The 13,865-nt window shown below is 32.2% G+C and overlaps 2 protein-coding genes across 3 annotated transcripts; one reads left to right on the top strand and one right to left on the bottom strand.

Moving 5' to 3' along the window:
* The first annotated feature begins 3,264 nt into the window (after positions 1–3,264).
* On the top strand, positions 3,265–7,549 carry LOC107878730 (putative beta-glucosidase 41). Of its 2 annotated transcripts, none has more exons than XM_016725832.2 (13): positions 3,265–3,741; positions 3,897–3,963; positions 4,388–4,446; positions 4,935–5,010; positions 5,252–5,323; positions 5,414–5,501; positions 5,638–5,893; positions 6,144–6,259; positions 6,342–6,565; positions 6,644–6,675; positions 6,757–6,859; positions 6,936–7,044; positions 7,157–7,549. In XM_016725832.2, exons 1-13 carry the CDS (start codon positions 3,619–3,621, stop codon positions 7,347–7,349), a joined length of 1,518 nt encoding a protein of 505 aa, XP_016581318.2. In that variant the 5' UTR covers positions 3,265–3,618; the 3' UTR covers positions 7,350–7,549. The 2 variants fall into 2 exon arrangements, with proteins under 2 accessions (XP_016581318.2, XP_016581320.2); XM_016725834.2 differs by having other exon boundaries at positions 3,600–3,741; positions 3,897–4,088.
* A 431-nt stretch (positions 7,550–7,980) lies between these two features.
* On the bottom strand, positions 7,981–11,951 carry LOC107878731. Its single transcript, XM_016725835.2, is given in 5 exon segments — positions 7,981–8,348; positions 8,350–8,620; positions 8,699–8,792; positions 9,597–9,765; positions 11,499–11,951. Coding segments are annotated over 5 exon segments (978 nt in total). The 5' UTR covers positions 11,891–11,951; the 3' UTR covers positions 7,981–8,296.
* Positions 11,952–13,865: the final 1,914 nt, after the last annotated feature.

The following is a 13,865-nucleotide window of genomic DNA, read 5'->3' as shown; positions in this document are numbered from 1 at the left end:
GATAGTCAGGCACTTTTCTGAACTCATCACATAACAGGAATTTTAACACAGTAAAATGTCTTTATTATTTTTTAATTGAAGGTAGAAATAGGATCTCATACACACTATCCTTTCTAAACTATCTCACTTGTAATAGTTGCCATAAAGATAATGATCGACAAATGCATAGTTATTGTATATTAGTACTAATATAAATACATTTTATATGTGATTAATACTAGTATATATTTTATTGTACATTTGGCTAGTAATGCACACCACAATCAACATGTAAGAAAAAATTTATTGTTACTTAACCCTGTATATAAATTACTATGGTTGCAAAATGCAATATTATTATAATATAGAGATGCAATTTGAAGCTCATCATTTGATGAACTTCTTTCCTTTCACAATTGAGATGAAGAGTTCAAATCCAATGAGTAGCATCACATTACCTTTTCCACTCTCTTCTGATAGTTGTTATGTATTGTTTCATAATGTATCGTATTATATTATTTTAATAAATATGATATTTCGAAAGATTGTATCATTTTTCGTCGTTACATAATGTCACACATCTTCAAAATATGATAGAGCTACTATAAAAACATAGTATAAATGATAAAATAGAATTATTAAATAATAAGTAAAGATAAATGAGAAACAAAATAAGTTGACGACGCGAACACATCAAATTAATTAGTCGCCGTACAAAATGGGACTTTTCCTCTTTACCTAAATATGAATTTGACGATATGATACAATGAAATGTAAACAGCAATCAAAACAAACATCATATTTAAATTAACAAAACGCTACAAATACAACATACAACTCTATCTAAAGAATTCTCACATTTTATATATAATTATAACATCAATAAGCTTAAGATTTTTTTTTTTTTTTTTTTTTTTTAAATCTATAACACATTATATTGTTACTATGAGTTTCTATCATCACCAAGGAAGTTGAAACCTTGAAGCATAGTTAAATGTTGAGAGTTAAAAATGATTGAGGAATAATAGCCGTGAAGTCAAAGGCACAACACAGGAATTCAATCGGCTGGTTCTACACTTGTCACTCTCACATCACGACACGTGTAAGCAAAAAGTACAAAAGGACCTAACATTATTCGTATTCGATATTTTTATTAAACAATCAATGATTGCAGGACTGTCAATTTTGCATTATAATCTTTTGTTCATTCGGTTGATGATCTCGATTTTAAGTTTTGAATATGAAAATGACTATTTTTTAATAAAGAGTGTTTTCTTCTCTAATGAATTTCACTTCACGCGATACGACTTTGAATTAATTCGTAATACGAGTACTAACCTCTTAATTAAAAAAAGACAATCTGATGTGCACTAAAGTTCTATATGTGGGGTTTGAGGAAAGGCCAACCACAAAGATATAGTATACACATTTTTACCTTATATTTCTGTAAGAGATTATTTTCACGGCTTGAACCTGTTACTAGGGCTGGGCATAAAATATCAAAATTAAATTACCGAATCGAACCAAATAATTTGGTAATTGGTATTCGGTAGTTCAGTATTTGGGAGTAAAATTTTAATATTTAGGTATTCGAGATTGGATTTAGTACAAAATATTAATATCGTTTGGTATTAGACATTTACCTAATATATATATATATGTCTAACCCAACCTAATAGACAATAGTACTAGTCATCCCAAAAAATCTCTTTGGATCTTGGTAATATATTCGTAGATAGCAACCAAAAAAATACTAAATAGGTTTCTATTAAATATACTCTTTGAAGTTTAAACGTACATTTGCACATCTTCAACTTTAATATGGTATTACCAAATACCGTATCAAACCAAAGTTTAATTTACCGATTACTGAACTACCGAACCGCTATTTATAAGTATGGTATGTGGTATCTATGTTCAAATACCGATTACCAAATTTTAAAAATACCAAACCGAATACCGAACGTCCACCCCTACCTGTTACCTTCAGAAAATTAGGAGTGTGCATCGATCGATTTGGTTCGATTTTTTGTATTATTGGTTCGGTTTATCGATTTTAATTTATAAACTCACTAAACCTATAACCGAATGAATAAGATATTCGTTGTCGATTTTTAATTTTTATTGGTTTAATTTCCGATTTAATCGATAAGAAAATGCTCCTCTAATCAATTTCGTGTAAGCCAAAGTACAAAAGGACATAACATTGAGCAAAAATTTATTTGTATTCTATATTTATATTAAACGATCAATGATTGCAAGACTGTCAATTTTGCATTATAATTTTTTGTTCATTCTGTTGATGATCTCAATTTCAAGTTTTGAATATGAGAATGACTACTCATAATAAGGAGTGTTATCTTCTCTAATGAACTTCAAGAGATACGACTTTGAATTAATTCGTAATACGAGTATCGACATCCTAATAAAAAAGTCATTTTGATATGCACTAAAGTTTTACATGTGAAGTTTGAGGAAAAATTGAACTATATAGATATATTATACGCATTCATATATTACATTTCTGCAAGAGATCATTTCCACGACTTGAACCTGTTACTTCTAGAAAACTAGAGGTGTACATCGATCAGTTCGGTTCAATTTTGTGTATTATTTGTTCTGTTTATCAGTTTTGATTTGTAAGCAGACTAAACTAATAACTGAACCAGTAAGATATTCGTTATTGATTTTTGGTTTTTATTGATCTTGATTTTTGATTTAATCGATAAGAAAATACTTTTTCAATTTTTCTTTACTTTCTCTTATTTTCATTTATTCAACACTATCTTCATGTATAAAATCTAAACAAACTATAAGAATTAAGGCAACAACTATAAAATATAAAAGACAGTAAAGTACGTATTTAGAATATAAAACCATTATTATGTAAGTACGAATAAAAATATAATTTTAAACAATCTTTTTAATTATCGATTTAACCATTAACTAAAATCTTAACTCAATAATTTAATACCAACTAATAATATTTTTTAAAATTTAATTTATCGATTTAACCGATTTTTACAATCCCCTACGTAAAACCAAAAAAAGGTCCCCTTATTTTTGGCGTAAGAGAAGGGTGAATGTCTTATTTGTCCCATTTGCTTTCTTGCCTCCAACTCTTTTTTCTTTTTCACTTCCTAAAATTAGCTGCTTTTTTTTTTTCTATCCAACTAAAGTTTAACATACTTAAACTACTCCAATTATTTTTCCTACTTGTTGAATATATAACACAAGTTTATCTATATATACTCTATCAATTATTTTTCCTACTTCACCAAAAAATAAAATAAAATTAAGAACCACTAGAGTTGGCATGGTGGTTTAGCGCCATGTCCCTTAAGCAAGAGATTGGGGGTTTGATCCCCCGCCTCTGGCGAATGGAGCAAACTCTGTGGTCAGTTCTCCACCGCTTAATGCGCTGACAGAGAAACAGAGGATTAGTCTCACGGCTGTCGTCTGTGAAATACCTTGGGAAACCAAAAAAAATTATTTTTCCTACTTCTTGAATATATAACACAAGTTTATCTATATATACTCTTATCATTTTGCACTTTTTTGTTTTATAAAACCACCTTAACCAAACTTTGACATTTTAATTGCTCCCTTATTTACACTAAAAAGACTCCTCAACCCCCCATGAAAATCATATTTTCCATCTTCATCATTTGCCTGTCATGTCTCTTTGTGAACTCAGAATCCATTAGTCGTGATGATTTTCCAGAGGGTTTCATTTTTGGAACTGCTTCTTCAGCTTATCAGGTACTACTATCTAATTTAAAGTTACGCGTTCGACAGAATCTAATAACTTTTAACGTAGTAAATAAATATATATATATATATATAGTTATGGCACAAAACTCATAAATTTAAAATCCTGAATTCGAGTCTGTCCCTTGTTTCTTTTGGCGTTGCAGTTTGAAGGTGCTGTGAATGAAGGAAACAAAGGAATTAGCATATGGGATACCTTCATCAAGAGACCAGGTTGTTGTTGTTACATAAGTTGATCGGACTCTTCAAAAATGTCTACGGGTGCATGTCAAATCCTTCTATTTTTGAAGAATCCGACACGAATGCGGCAACATTTTTAGAGAGTCCGAGCAACTTAGGTTGTTACATTATTCTTTTCTTTACTTAATTATGTCTTATACATATTCTTTCACCGTTGCACGTGGGAATATGATATTTTTATTGATAGTGGGTGACAAAGAGACTTGAATTTGATACCTCTCTGTCTGCACTAATATCATATTGAAATGTGTGACTATATCGTTTAAAAGTTTAAGCGGTCCGAGGAAACATATATACTTTTATTGGAGTTTTTTGAACAACCATTCTTGAATGAAATATTATCAAGACCTTTTAGAAAGTCTAATGTTGATTATTATTTCTGATGATGATTCTATAGGAAGAATATTGGATTTCAGCAATGCAAATACTGCAGTTGATCAATATCATCGTTTCGAGGTAACACATTATCATGGACCATAAGCTACATGCCTTCAATTCTTTATTCAAATACAAAACTTTTGATGGAAGTCTTGACGTAACTGGTAAAGTTACTGTCACGTGATCAGGAGAAAGATTGTGTACAGTAAATCTTTTTGATTAGACTCTCTCCGAGCCCCACACATGACGGTAGCTTTAGTGCATCGGACTACCCTTTTTATAATAGTACAAAACTTTATTAGAACCACAAGTTATTTTACAATATTTTTGGCTAAGAGGTACTTTATGGATATGTAATGTCACCTAATCATTTCATAATTATCCACCGATTATTACAAAAAAAAATAAAAATGGGACTTATCATCTCCAAAAGATAAGAATAATAGTTGCTTCTACATAAGAGTATTCTCTAGGAAATACTTACAAAATAATAGAGCCCTCTTGTCAAAAGTCTCAGCTCTGTCTTTATTTAACTAACTTGTACGACGTGACTTTGACAATTACAGGGTGACATAGAGTTGATGAACAATATTGGAATGGATGCCTATAGATTCTCAATTTCTTGGACACGAATTTTCCCAAGTACGTTATTTACCCGCTCCACACTTTTCATTGATGAGTTTAAGTTATATACATCGTCAGTATAATAAATTTTTACATCATGTCATCTTTACGTGTTGTAGCAAGTAATCTAAGTTAATTTCAAGACTATAAAAAATTGAAGGAGGTCTACACTGACAATGTATATAACTTGAACTCTTTCTTCAGACGATCTTTCTTCTATATTGCTTCCTAACTTACATGTAATATTCATATGTCACAGATGGAACAGGAGAACCAAATCCAGAAGGAATTGAATACTACAACAATCTCATAGATGCCTTACTAGAAAAAGGTTTCATTTAAAAACATTGCTATATATCTAAAGAAACCAAAACAAAATTTTAAATTTTATATGAAGCTACTCATTTTATTTTAAAATCAGGAATCGAACCCTATGTAACACTGTTCCACTGGGATCTACCACAGAAACTTGAAGATTCGTACGAAGGATTTTTGAGCAATCAAATAATGTATGTATGCTAACAAGCTTACCGTCTTTCAGACAGTGGCGAAACCAAGATTAAGATTATCATTAAAAGTATTCAAATTTTCTGACGAGAGGTAGTCTATGTGGTCCGCGACTGCTAAAACTCTATTTTCTTGCAGAAAAGAATTCGAACGATATGCTATTACATGTTTCAAAGCATTTGGAGATAGGGTGAAGCATTGGATCACCTTTAACGAGCCGCACGGTTTTACAATTCAAGGTTATGACCTGGGAGTTCAAGCTCCAGGAAGGTGCTCTATTCTTTTGCACCTGTTCTGCAGGAAAGGGAAATCGTCTGTCGAACCGTATATTGTAGCACATAACATTCTGTTGTCTCATGCTGCTGCTTATCATGCTTACCAGAAAATGTTCAAGGTATTTCAGTTCATAGTAAGAACTTTTTTTTTTTGTAGATACGTTGATGATTAGCGAGCTAAAATATGAAGGGAAATCGTATATGAACATTCATTGTGTCGCTATATAGACCCAAGGGTGGTTAGTTGAACAATTGAGTCTGGAGATTAGAAAATAACACCATGTATATAGGTCGAAAATTACATTTTTATAGATGTATATAAATTTTGACCAACCATAATGAAGTTTTTGGTTTCACAACCAACTCCAGGGAAGTCAACGGGGCAAAGTGGGGATATCGTTAGATTCTAAATGGTACGAGCCACGTTCAGATTGCGAAGAGGACAGAGATGCTGCAAGTAGAGCGATGGATTTTGGACTTGGATGGTAAGTTTAGTCATGTATTTCTATCATAATGTGAAGAAAATTGAGTCTAACGTACCGATTTAACAAAAAGAAAGTGATTCAGGTTCCTTGATCCACTTCTCCTTGGGAATTATCCTCTTTCAATGCAGAAGATGGTGGCTAAAAGACTCCCAGCGATCAGTCCACAGGAGTCGAAACTGCTGAAGGGATCTATTGATTTTCTTGGCATCAATCACTATACCACGTTATATGCACGGAATGATAGATTAAGGATAACGAAGTTCATGTTGAACGATGCTTACTCCGACTCCGCTGTGATAACTACTCGTAAGGATATCAAAAGTAGTACTATTTCAATTGGATAATAAGTCGAGGGTATTCAACTGATCACCTTTGTTACTTCAGCTTTCAGGCATGGAGTTGCAATCGGAGAAAAGGTACGCCGCCTGAGTAGTTGTTCTGTATGTCTATATTCAGCAAGTGGTGATAATTGTCTTGACGAACATGTCTTCCTCCAGGCTGCATCTGGTTGGCTGCGCATCGTCCCATGGGGCATTAGGAAGTTGATGAATTACATCAAAGATAAATATGGGAACCCGTTGGTGATGATTACTGAAAATGGTAAGAAACGTCATCCTGCAATAGCAAAAACTGAACATGATTGACGGAAATCCACGCTTGAACTTCTTGATTGCAGGTATGGATGAACCTAACAGATCCCATATAGCGTTAAACGATGCTTTACAAGATGACAGGAGAATAACATACCACAGAGACTATCTCTCAAATCTCTCTGCTGCCATAAGGTCATTCAAACTTCAATTTAGCGTGCACTTTTCATTACTAATGTTTGTTTCAAGGTTCTTTGTTATTCTGTTCTGGTATCAAAATTTAACGAAAAAAATCAAACGAATACAGGGAAGACAACTGCAATATCAAAGGTTACTTTGTTTGGTCACTACTTGATAACTGGGAATGGAACTCAGGTTATACTGTAAGGTTTGGACTATACCATGTAGACTTTAAGAACAATCTAACAAGGACTCCAAAGTCCTCTGCTAAGTGGTTCAAAAGCATGCTGACATCAGAAAGAAAACTGAACGTGATATAATGAAATATGTTTTTCACATGGATTCGACGATGCTGGAGGCATAAGATGATACTATGAAATTTGATCTATGTACATAACGTGCCGTAATATACTTGTATAATTTGATCTCTGTACATTAGCTTCGTAGCTTGTAATTTTGTACAACAAAACATTGAATACAACACACGTTTGAATGCAAAATACAACAGATTCAGAGGAAATGAAGCATTTGATGTTTATTCTCTTGTTTTATTCCCCAGTTCAGCTTGTGTGACGCCAACAGTTACGAAACATCATCCATGGAAAAGTTCAAATATATATCACTATAAGAACAAACTATAACTTTCTGTGGCACAAAACTAACCTGTTGTTAGCAGCCCAGTGTTGGCAGTATAATGTTTTGGGAAAGTCTGCTTGATTCCACAGATGTATTTCTTGCACAATCTTGCACAATATATATTTACATTCTTATTATATTCTTGAGGCTAGCACTCATGTTGGAAGATCAAAAATGTCGGAGTTGCCTTCCTGAAACTGCATTCTCACTCTATTAGAGTACCAGAATATAGAGCAAGATAATAGTCAACAAATTGGAATTCATTCATCAACAAAGGCAGAATTGGTCTTGTTTACCAAAAGAAGCAACAGGATATAATGTTAATGCAGTGATGTGCTTTAAGCTTTAGAACCCTTGCAAAACACACACTGCTGAATGCATTAACTTTATTGTCATTGAGATGACAGAGTCAAGAAACTAGGACATAAACTTTGTCTAAAACGACTTTATTTTTATTTACAAGACTCTTCAACAAGTCATTGGCAGACTTGCCTGACCAAAAACCCTCGACAAAACCCTCAATGCCTATTCCAGAAGAAACTGCAACACTTTTAAGTCATGTAACTTCGACAAATTCAAATAGTAATAACTTCGAAGAATCATGATTGACCGCGTTTTGAGACTACCACCATCATAACCATGACTGCCAAACCCATGAAAGAAGCTCCCAATGTCGTCTCCACAGCGCCTAATTTAGCACTTCCATCAGCATTAAAGAAAACCTTGTTGCCTCCAAACAGATTGTTGAAGTAATCTGACAAGCTGTTCATCATATCAACCACTGTTTGTGTCACTGTTCGTGTAACATTCTGCAGAAAATCTGTAAAAGAATTCCCGGATTTAGATTCGTCGGCCTGAGATTTGGAAGACGTACTCCTTCGGGATGACTGAGAGAACGAATCAGTATCAGCAACGGATTCATCTATCTTGTGATCTGAGTCTGGGAATGATGCACCTGCGAAAATGGTATTGTAGTAAGAAGCTTGACCATTATGAAAGATTTTGAGTAGAATCAAGGACAGAGATTTCTCACTGGTTTTTTGTGACTCGAGGAATTCCTGAAGGGCTGGATTTTGCATTACCGCATTCCACACATTTGGGTCACAAGCAATTGAAGCAACAACGCTCTGGGAGGGAGAAAAATGAAATCAAGATTAGCAAACCTGGCATACTCGTAACCCCCAGACACTAAGACCACACTCCTAAGAGCTTCATCAAGTTATTAGGAGTGTCCACTGGGACGCCAACATCATTAAATCCAAGAAAATGGATAAAAAATTGCTTCAGAGGACTTTTAGATCTACAACGCCTAATCCATCTAAGCCACTTCATGCTCATGCCTCAAGCTAAAATGTGAATGAAGAAAGCTAATGACACCATCCATCCGCCAAACAATAGAATTGGATATAACAGTGGACTACACACTTGACACCATAAAGAGTTATCTTGACATTGAAATGCTGCTGCTTCTTAAGAAATCTAACTATGTTACAGATCAGTATTGGACTCAACTCAGATATACCTCTCCTCTACAGATGTCAACATTTAGGAGTACCTCAAAAAAAATCAAATGAGGCAAACCACAATGCAAACTCACAAGGAAGAAGAGTTCTAGATTCTCACAGTTATTGCAATTCCACAAAAAAAAGTCCTTGTTTGAGGAGATGCCACAAGTGGGTTAGGGGCCAGCTTATATACAGTAGTTCCACTTTTTATGCAGTAACTACAATATTTAATTCAGGTTATGTTAACTGGATCTTCTTATTTGTTCAAATTGAACATATTCATATTCGTTCCTCACCCTTGTAACCGCTTATACTAAAGGATTAAAACAAAAAATTGTTATCCAGTTTCAAGCACATGAACATACAACACTAGATAGAATGTGAAAACGAAGCGAGCTTGCAAACATAAATGACAAAGAAGAAAACCTGAGCGGCAGGAGTTTCATTAAGAAACCTAAATGCCTGCATAGCATGTTTCGGCGCAGATTTTGTCACTACAGTCTCGCTGACAACACAGGTTTTGGAGAAGGGTGATGAGCTTGAGCCAGATACACAAGATCCTCCACATTCATTAGCAGGTCCAGACAAATATACCCTGTAAATTTAAGAAGAGTTTTGATTTGACACTATGTAAGTAGTCGTTCACATCATCTATTAGAGCGGATAGACATCTGTTGGAAAAATATAATCGCAGAGTAACATTGAGAAATCTATACCGCAACCAACATCCAATAGCCTTTCGAATCCCATTCTTGGGGCTAAAGGTTAAAGGTTGATGAAAGTATGACAAAAAGACTAAAACTTTCTGATATTAAGAACAGAACAACATCCAAATAGACAAGAACATTTTCATTTTCTCCATCATCTATTGCAGGTCCAAAACTCAAGTTTCTCTATCACACAGAAAACACATTTGGACTCTGACAATGTCACCCAACTATAATACTTATGAGAATGTATATTTTATATCACAATAAGTTGAAAAGACACATTTTTTTGAATTAATCCAATAGGCCTTGACAGCAAAAATGCCTCACCTTCTCATGATTAATATATATGAACAGCAAATGCTATCCCACGGTGCTTATTTGTCGTAAGTTTTAAGAGGTATCTCCTTTTCAAAAGTTCAGCTCATATTGGGCTAATCCAAGTTACATTAAAATGAGGCAAACATCGAATCGAACATTGCAAGTTTGCTAATACAATATATCCCATTTTATTCTAATTAGCAAAAATTTTCTTGAGCAGACAATTGAGAAAGCATGTTCATTAAAAATTGTAACTTTATTCGTCAATCAAATCAATAAACTCAGTAATCATTCTTCACTTTTACTTAATAAGTTTCGTTTCACTAGAGTAAATTTCACTAATCTTTGAAACTAAATTGAACCTTGTAAAGTTTGATGCAACATGTCCCAATTTACTCTACTGAACAAAAATTGATTGATCAAACAATTGAGAAGGCATGTTCATTAAAAATTGTAACTTTATTCGTCGATAGAATCAATCAACTAAGTAATCACTTAAACACCATTAAGTTTTACAAAAGACTTCAAGCTCTATAAGTTTGATGCAACATGTCCCATTTTATTCTACTGAGCGCAAAGTGATTGATCAAACAATTGAGAAGGCATGTTCATAAAAATTGTAACTTTATTAATGATCGAATCAATCAACAAAGTAATCACTCAAACACCATTAAGTTTTACAAAAGATTTCAAGTTCTATAAGTTTGGTGCAACATGTCTCATTTTATTCTACTGATCAAAAATTATTATGATCAAACAATTGAGAAAGCATGCATGTTCATTAAAAATTGTAACTTTATTAGTCGATCGAATCAATCAACTAAGTAATCACTCCAACACCATTACGTTTTACAAAGGACTTCAACTTCTATGATTATAAAACACACACACCAAAAGCAATGCTTCAAAATCAACAATAACAACAGATACTACTCCCTCCAATCTATTTTACTTGTCACATTTCATTTCACGAGAATCAATTTTTAACTAATCTTTGAAGCTAAATTGAATTATATTAATTCACTATTTCAAATATAAAATTATCATATTCGAATATTCGAAAACTATACGGAAAATAGTTCAAGTTGCAAAAACAAACTATATTGCAGAAGTATTTAGATATAATGCTACTCCCTCCGTTCACTTTAACGAGAACCAATCTGACTAATCTTCTAACCTAAATTGAATTTAATTAATTCACTATTGTAAATTTAAAATTTAGATATTCGAAAACTATACGAAAAATAAGATAACTCGCAATAGAACAGTAAATTGCAGGAGAAGTTAAGCTATACTATACTTTTCGAGAGCGTGTTTGAGATCAGAAGTAGCTTCAGTAGCTTCCTGAAGAGACGGAGCACCACCAAACACAACTCTCGGTAACGGTTCACCAACACTAACCATCATTTCCTCCTCATCACCAGCCATCTCCCAGTCATCAAACTCCGTCACCACTTTTTGCACCGCCGACACATCGGATAATCCTCCTCCGCCTCCTCCGTTAACCGCCGTGACAACGCCGGATTTCACATCTTCCAATGACGATGATATAGCGGAAACGGACACCGGACGGACGACGTTACGTGCGGCGGTGTAAACTGGATGCTCCGCCGTAACGGAACGGAATCCGCTGTTTGCGACGGTGATTCCGGCGACTTTCGCCGCTGCTCTGAATGCTCCTCCACCACCCATGATTTTTGTGATTAATTTTTATTTTTTTTTCGGAATTTGGATGGATTATATGGAATTTTAAGGAATGAAGAGACCCATTGCGTGTAAGGTTCGGGTAAATTAGGAGTCTGACGATTAGACACGTGGCGATTTACTGTTGCTTGCTTAGTTACCCAGATATTTTTGTGGATAATAGTGATTAAGTGATTGGATTAAAACGAATAGAAGATTATTTTCGGTATAAGTGTGATTAGAAAAAGATTTATATTCCTAGAAAGTTAAGATTTTGCATATAATCAACCAAATCTATACTACTCTCCGTTCATTTTACTTATTGTACACAATTTCATTTTCACTTTTAATTATTATTTTTGACTTGAAAAAAAATAATTAATTTTTCATATTCTGCACTTAATATTATTTATTTATTCTTAAATCATTTTCCAAGAACTAATATTAGATACTTCTTTGGTGTCATATTACTTGACAATTAGAAAAAATTAATAAGAAATATAAATTAACTAATATGACTCTTATCAATAAATATAAGAGTTATTTCACTATATCAACCTATAAATAGCAATTTTTTTGCTATGGAAAATAATGATGTATTACATTTAACATAAATAGGTAATTATTTATTATTTTTATAAACTGAATAAATATTATTGAATATCTCAAAATAGAAAAATAGATAGCTAAGACTGAACGGAGGGAGTACCTGTTGGAGTTAATTACTGTACATTAAATTATTAAGCATAAAGTTTATAAAAGGTTTATAATTGTTTTGATCCTTTTAACATGTCAACAATTTTGACACAAATTTATTTTACTAGCAACCTGTCAAATAATATGAAAAAGAGAGAGTGTCAATTAATAAAGATAATATGATAAAATTAATATGTCAATCATTATATTCTTACTATCTATGCCAAATCTAAATACAATAAATAGAAACGAAAAAGGACCTAAAATGTCCTTTAACTCTGTGAAATGGTGTAAAAATATCATTCATATACCTATTAGGTCTAAAATGTCCTTCATGTTTATCTATTGGGCCTGAAATACTATTTACGTGTATCTATTGGGACTATTTTGTCTTTTTATTTAGAAAAATTTCATGAAAAAAATATTTTTATACACTATATCAAAATTTTATGTTTTTAATTTTATTGCCTTCTTTCACAATGACTCCATAAAATAATATGATATATTTATATCATGAAAATTCATGGTATATTTATATATTATACAAATTATATTTATATTATAAAAATACATGATATATTTATAACATACAAATTATCTTTATACCATATAAATTATATTTATACCATAAATATACATGATATATTTTAGATATAAAAAGTTTATATCATGTAATACTGAAAGTATATATTTATATTTAATAAATATTTTTTTAACATGAAAAGTACTCCGTCATAATGAGATATACCATGAATATTTATCCCATAAATTTTATCAAAAATATAATAATAATTTGTCTTTGACATACATTATATTTATAAAACAAAAATACATGGTATATTTGTACTTCCAACATAATCATTTTTATTCCATAAATATTTATCCATAAAAAACTATAGTTAACCCATTACATTAGAATTTAAAATACACGATAATGAAATAATACTAGATGATTAACATACACGAAAATAAGACGAAACATACACGAACAAATAATGAAATACTTAGTTTATTTAAAAATATTTAAATTTTGAGTATAAGAGAGAAAGATTTGAAAGCAGGGATCATATTCTCCACTTTTAATTTGAAGATTGAAAATATATCTCTTAAATTAAGATGAATAGATAATTAGTTATAACATTGAATTGGGAACTATAATTATCTTTTATGAATTTTTTTAAATTGGCTATATATGTAAAAAAAAAAAAAAAAAATTTGTAATATTAAAAAAATTTAAGCCCAATAAATAAACAGAAGACGTTTTTGCACCATTTGACATAATTGAAGG

The sequence above is a fragment of the Capsicum annuum genome, chromosome 7 (assembly GCF_002878395.1).
Source record: "Capsicum annuum cultivar UCD-10X-F1 chromosome 7, UCD10Xv1.1, whole genome shotgun sequence".
Lineage (NCBI taxonomy): Eukaryota > Viridiplantae > Streptophyta > Magnoliopsida > Solanales > Solanaceae > Capsicum > Capsicum annuum.
Note: the sequence above shows the minus strand (reverse complement) of the source record. Positions and strands in the feature narration are given on the sequence as shown.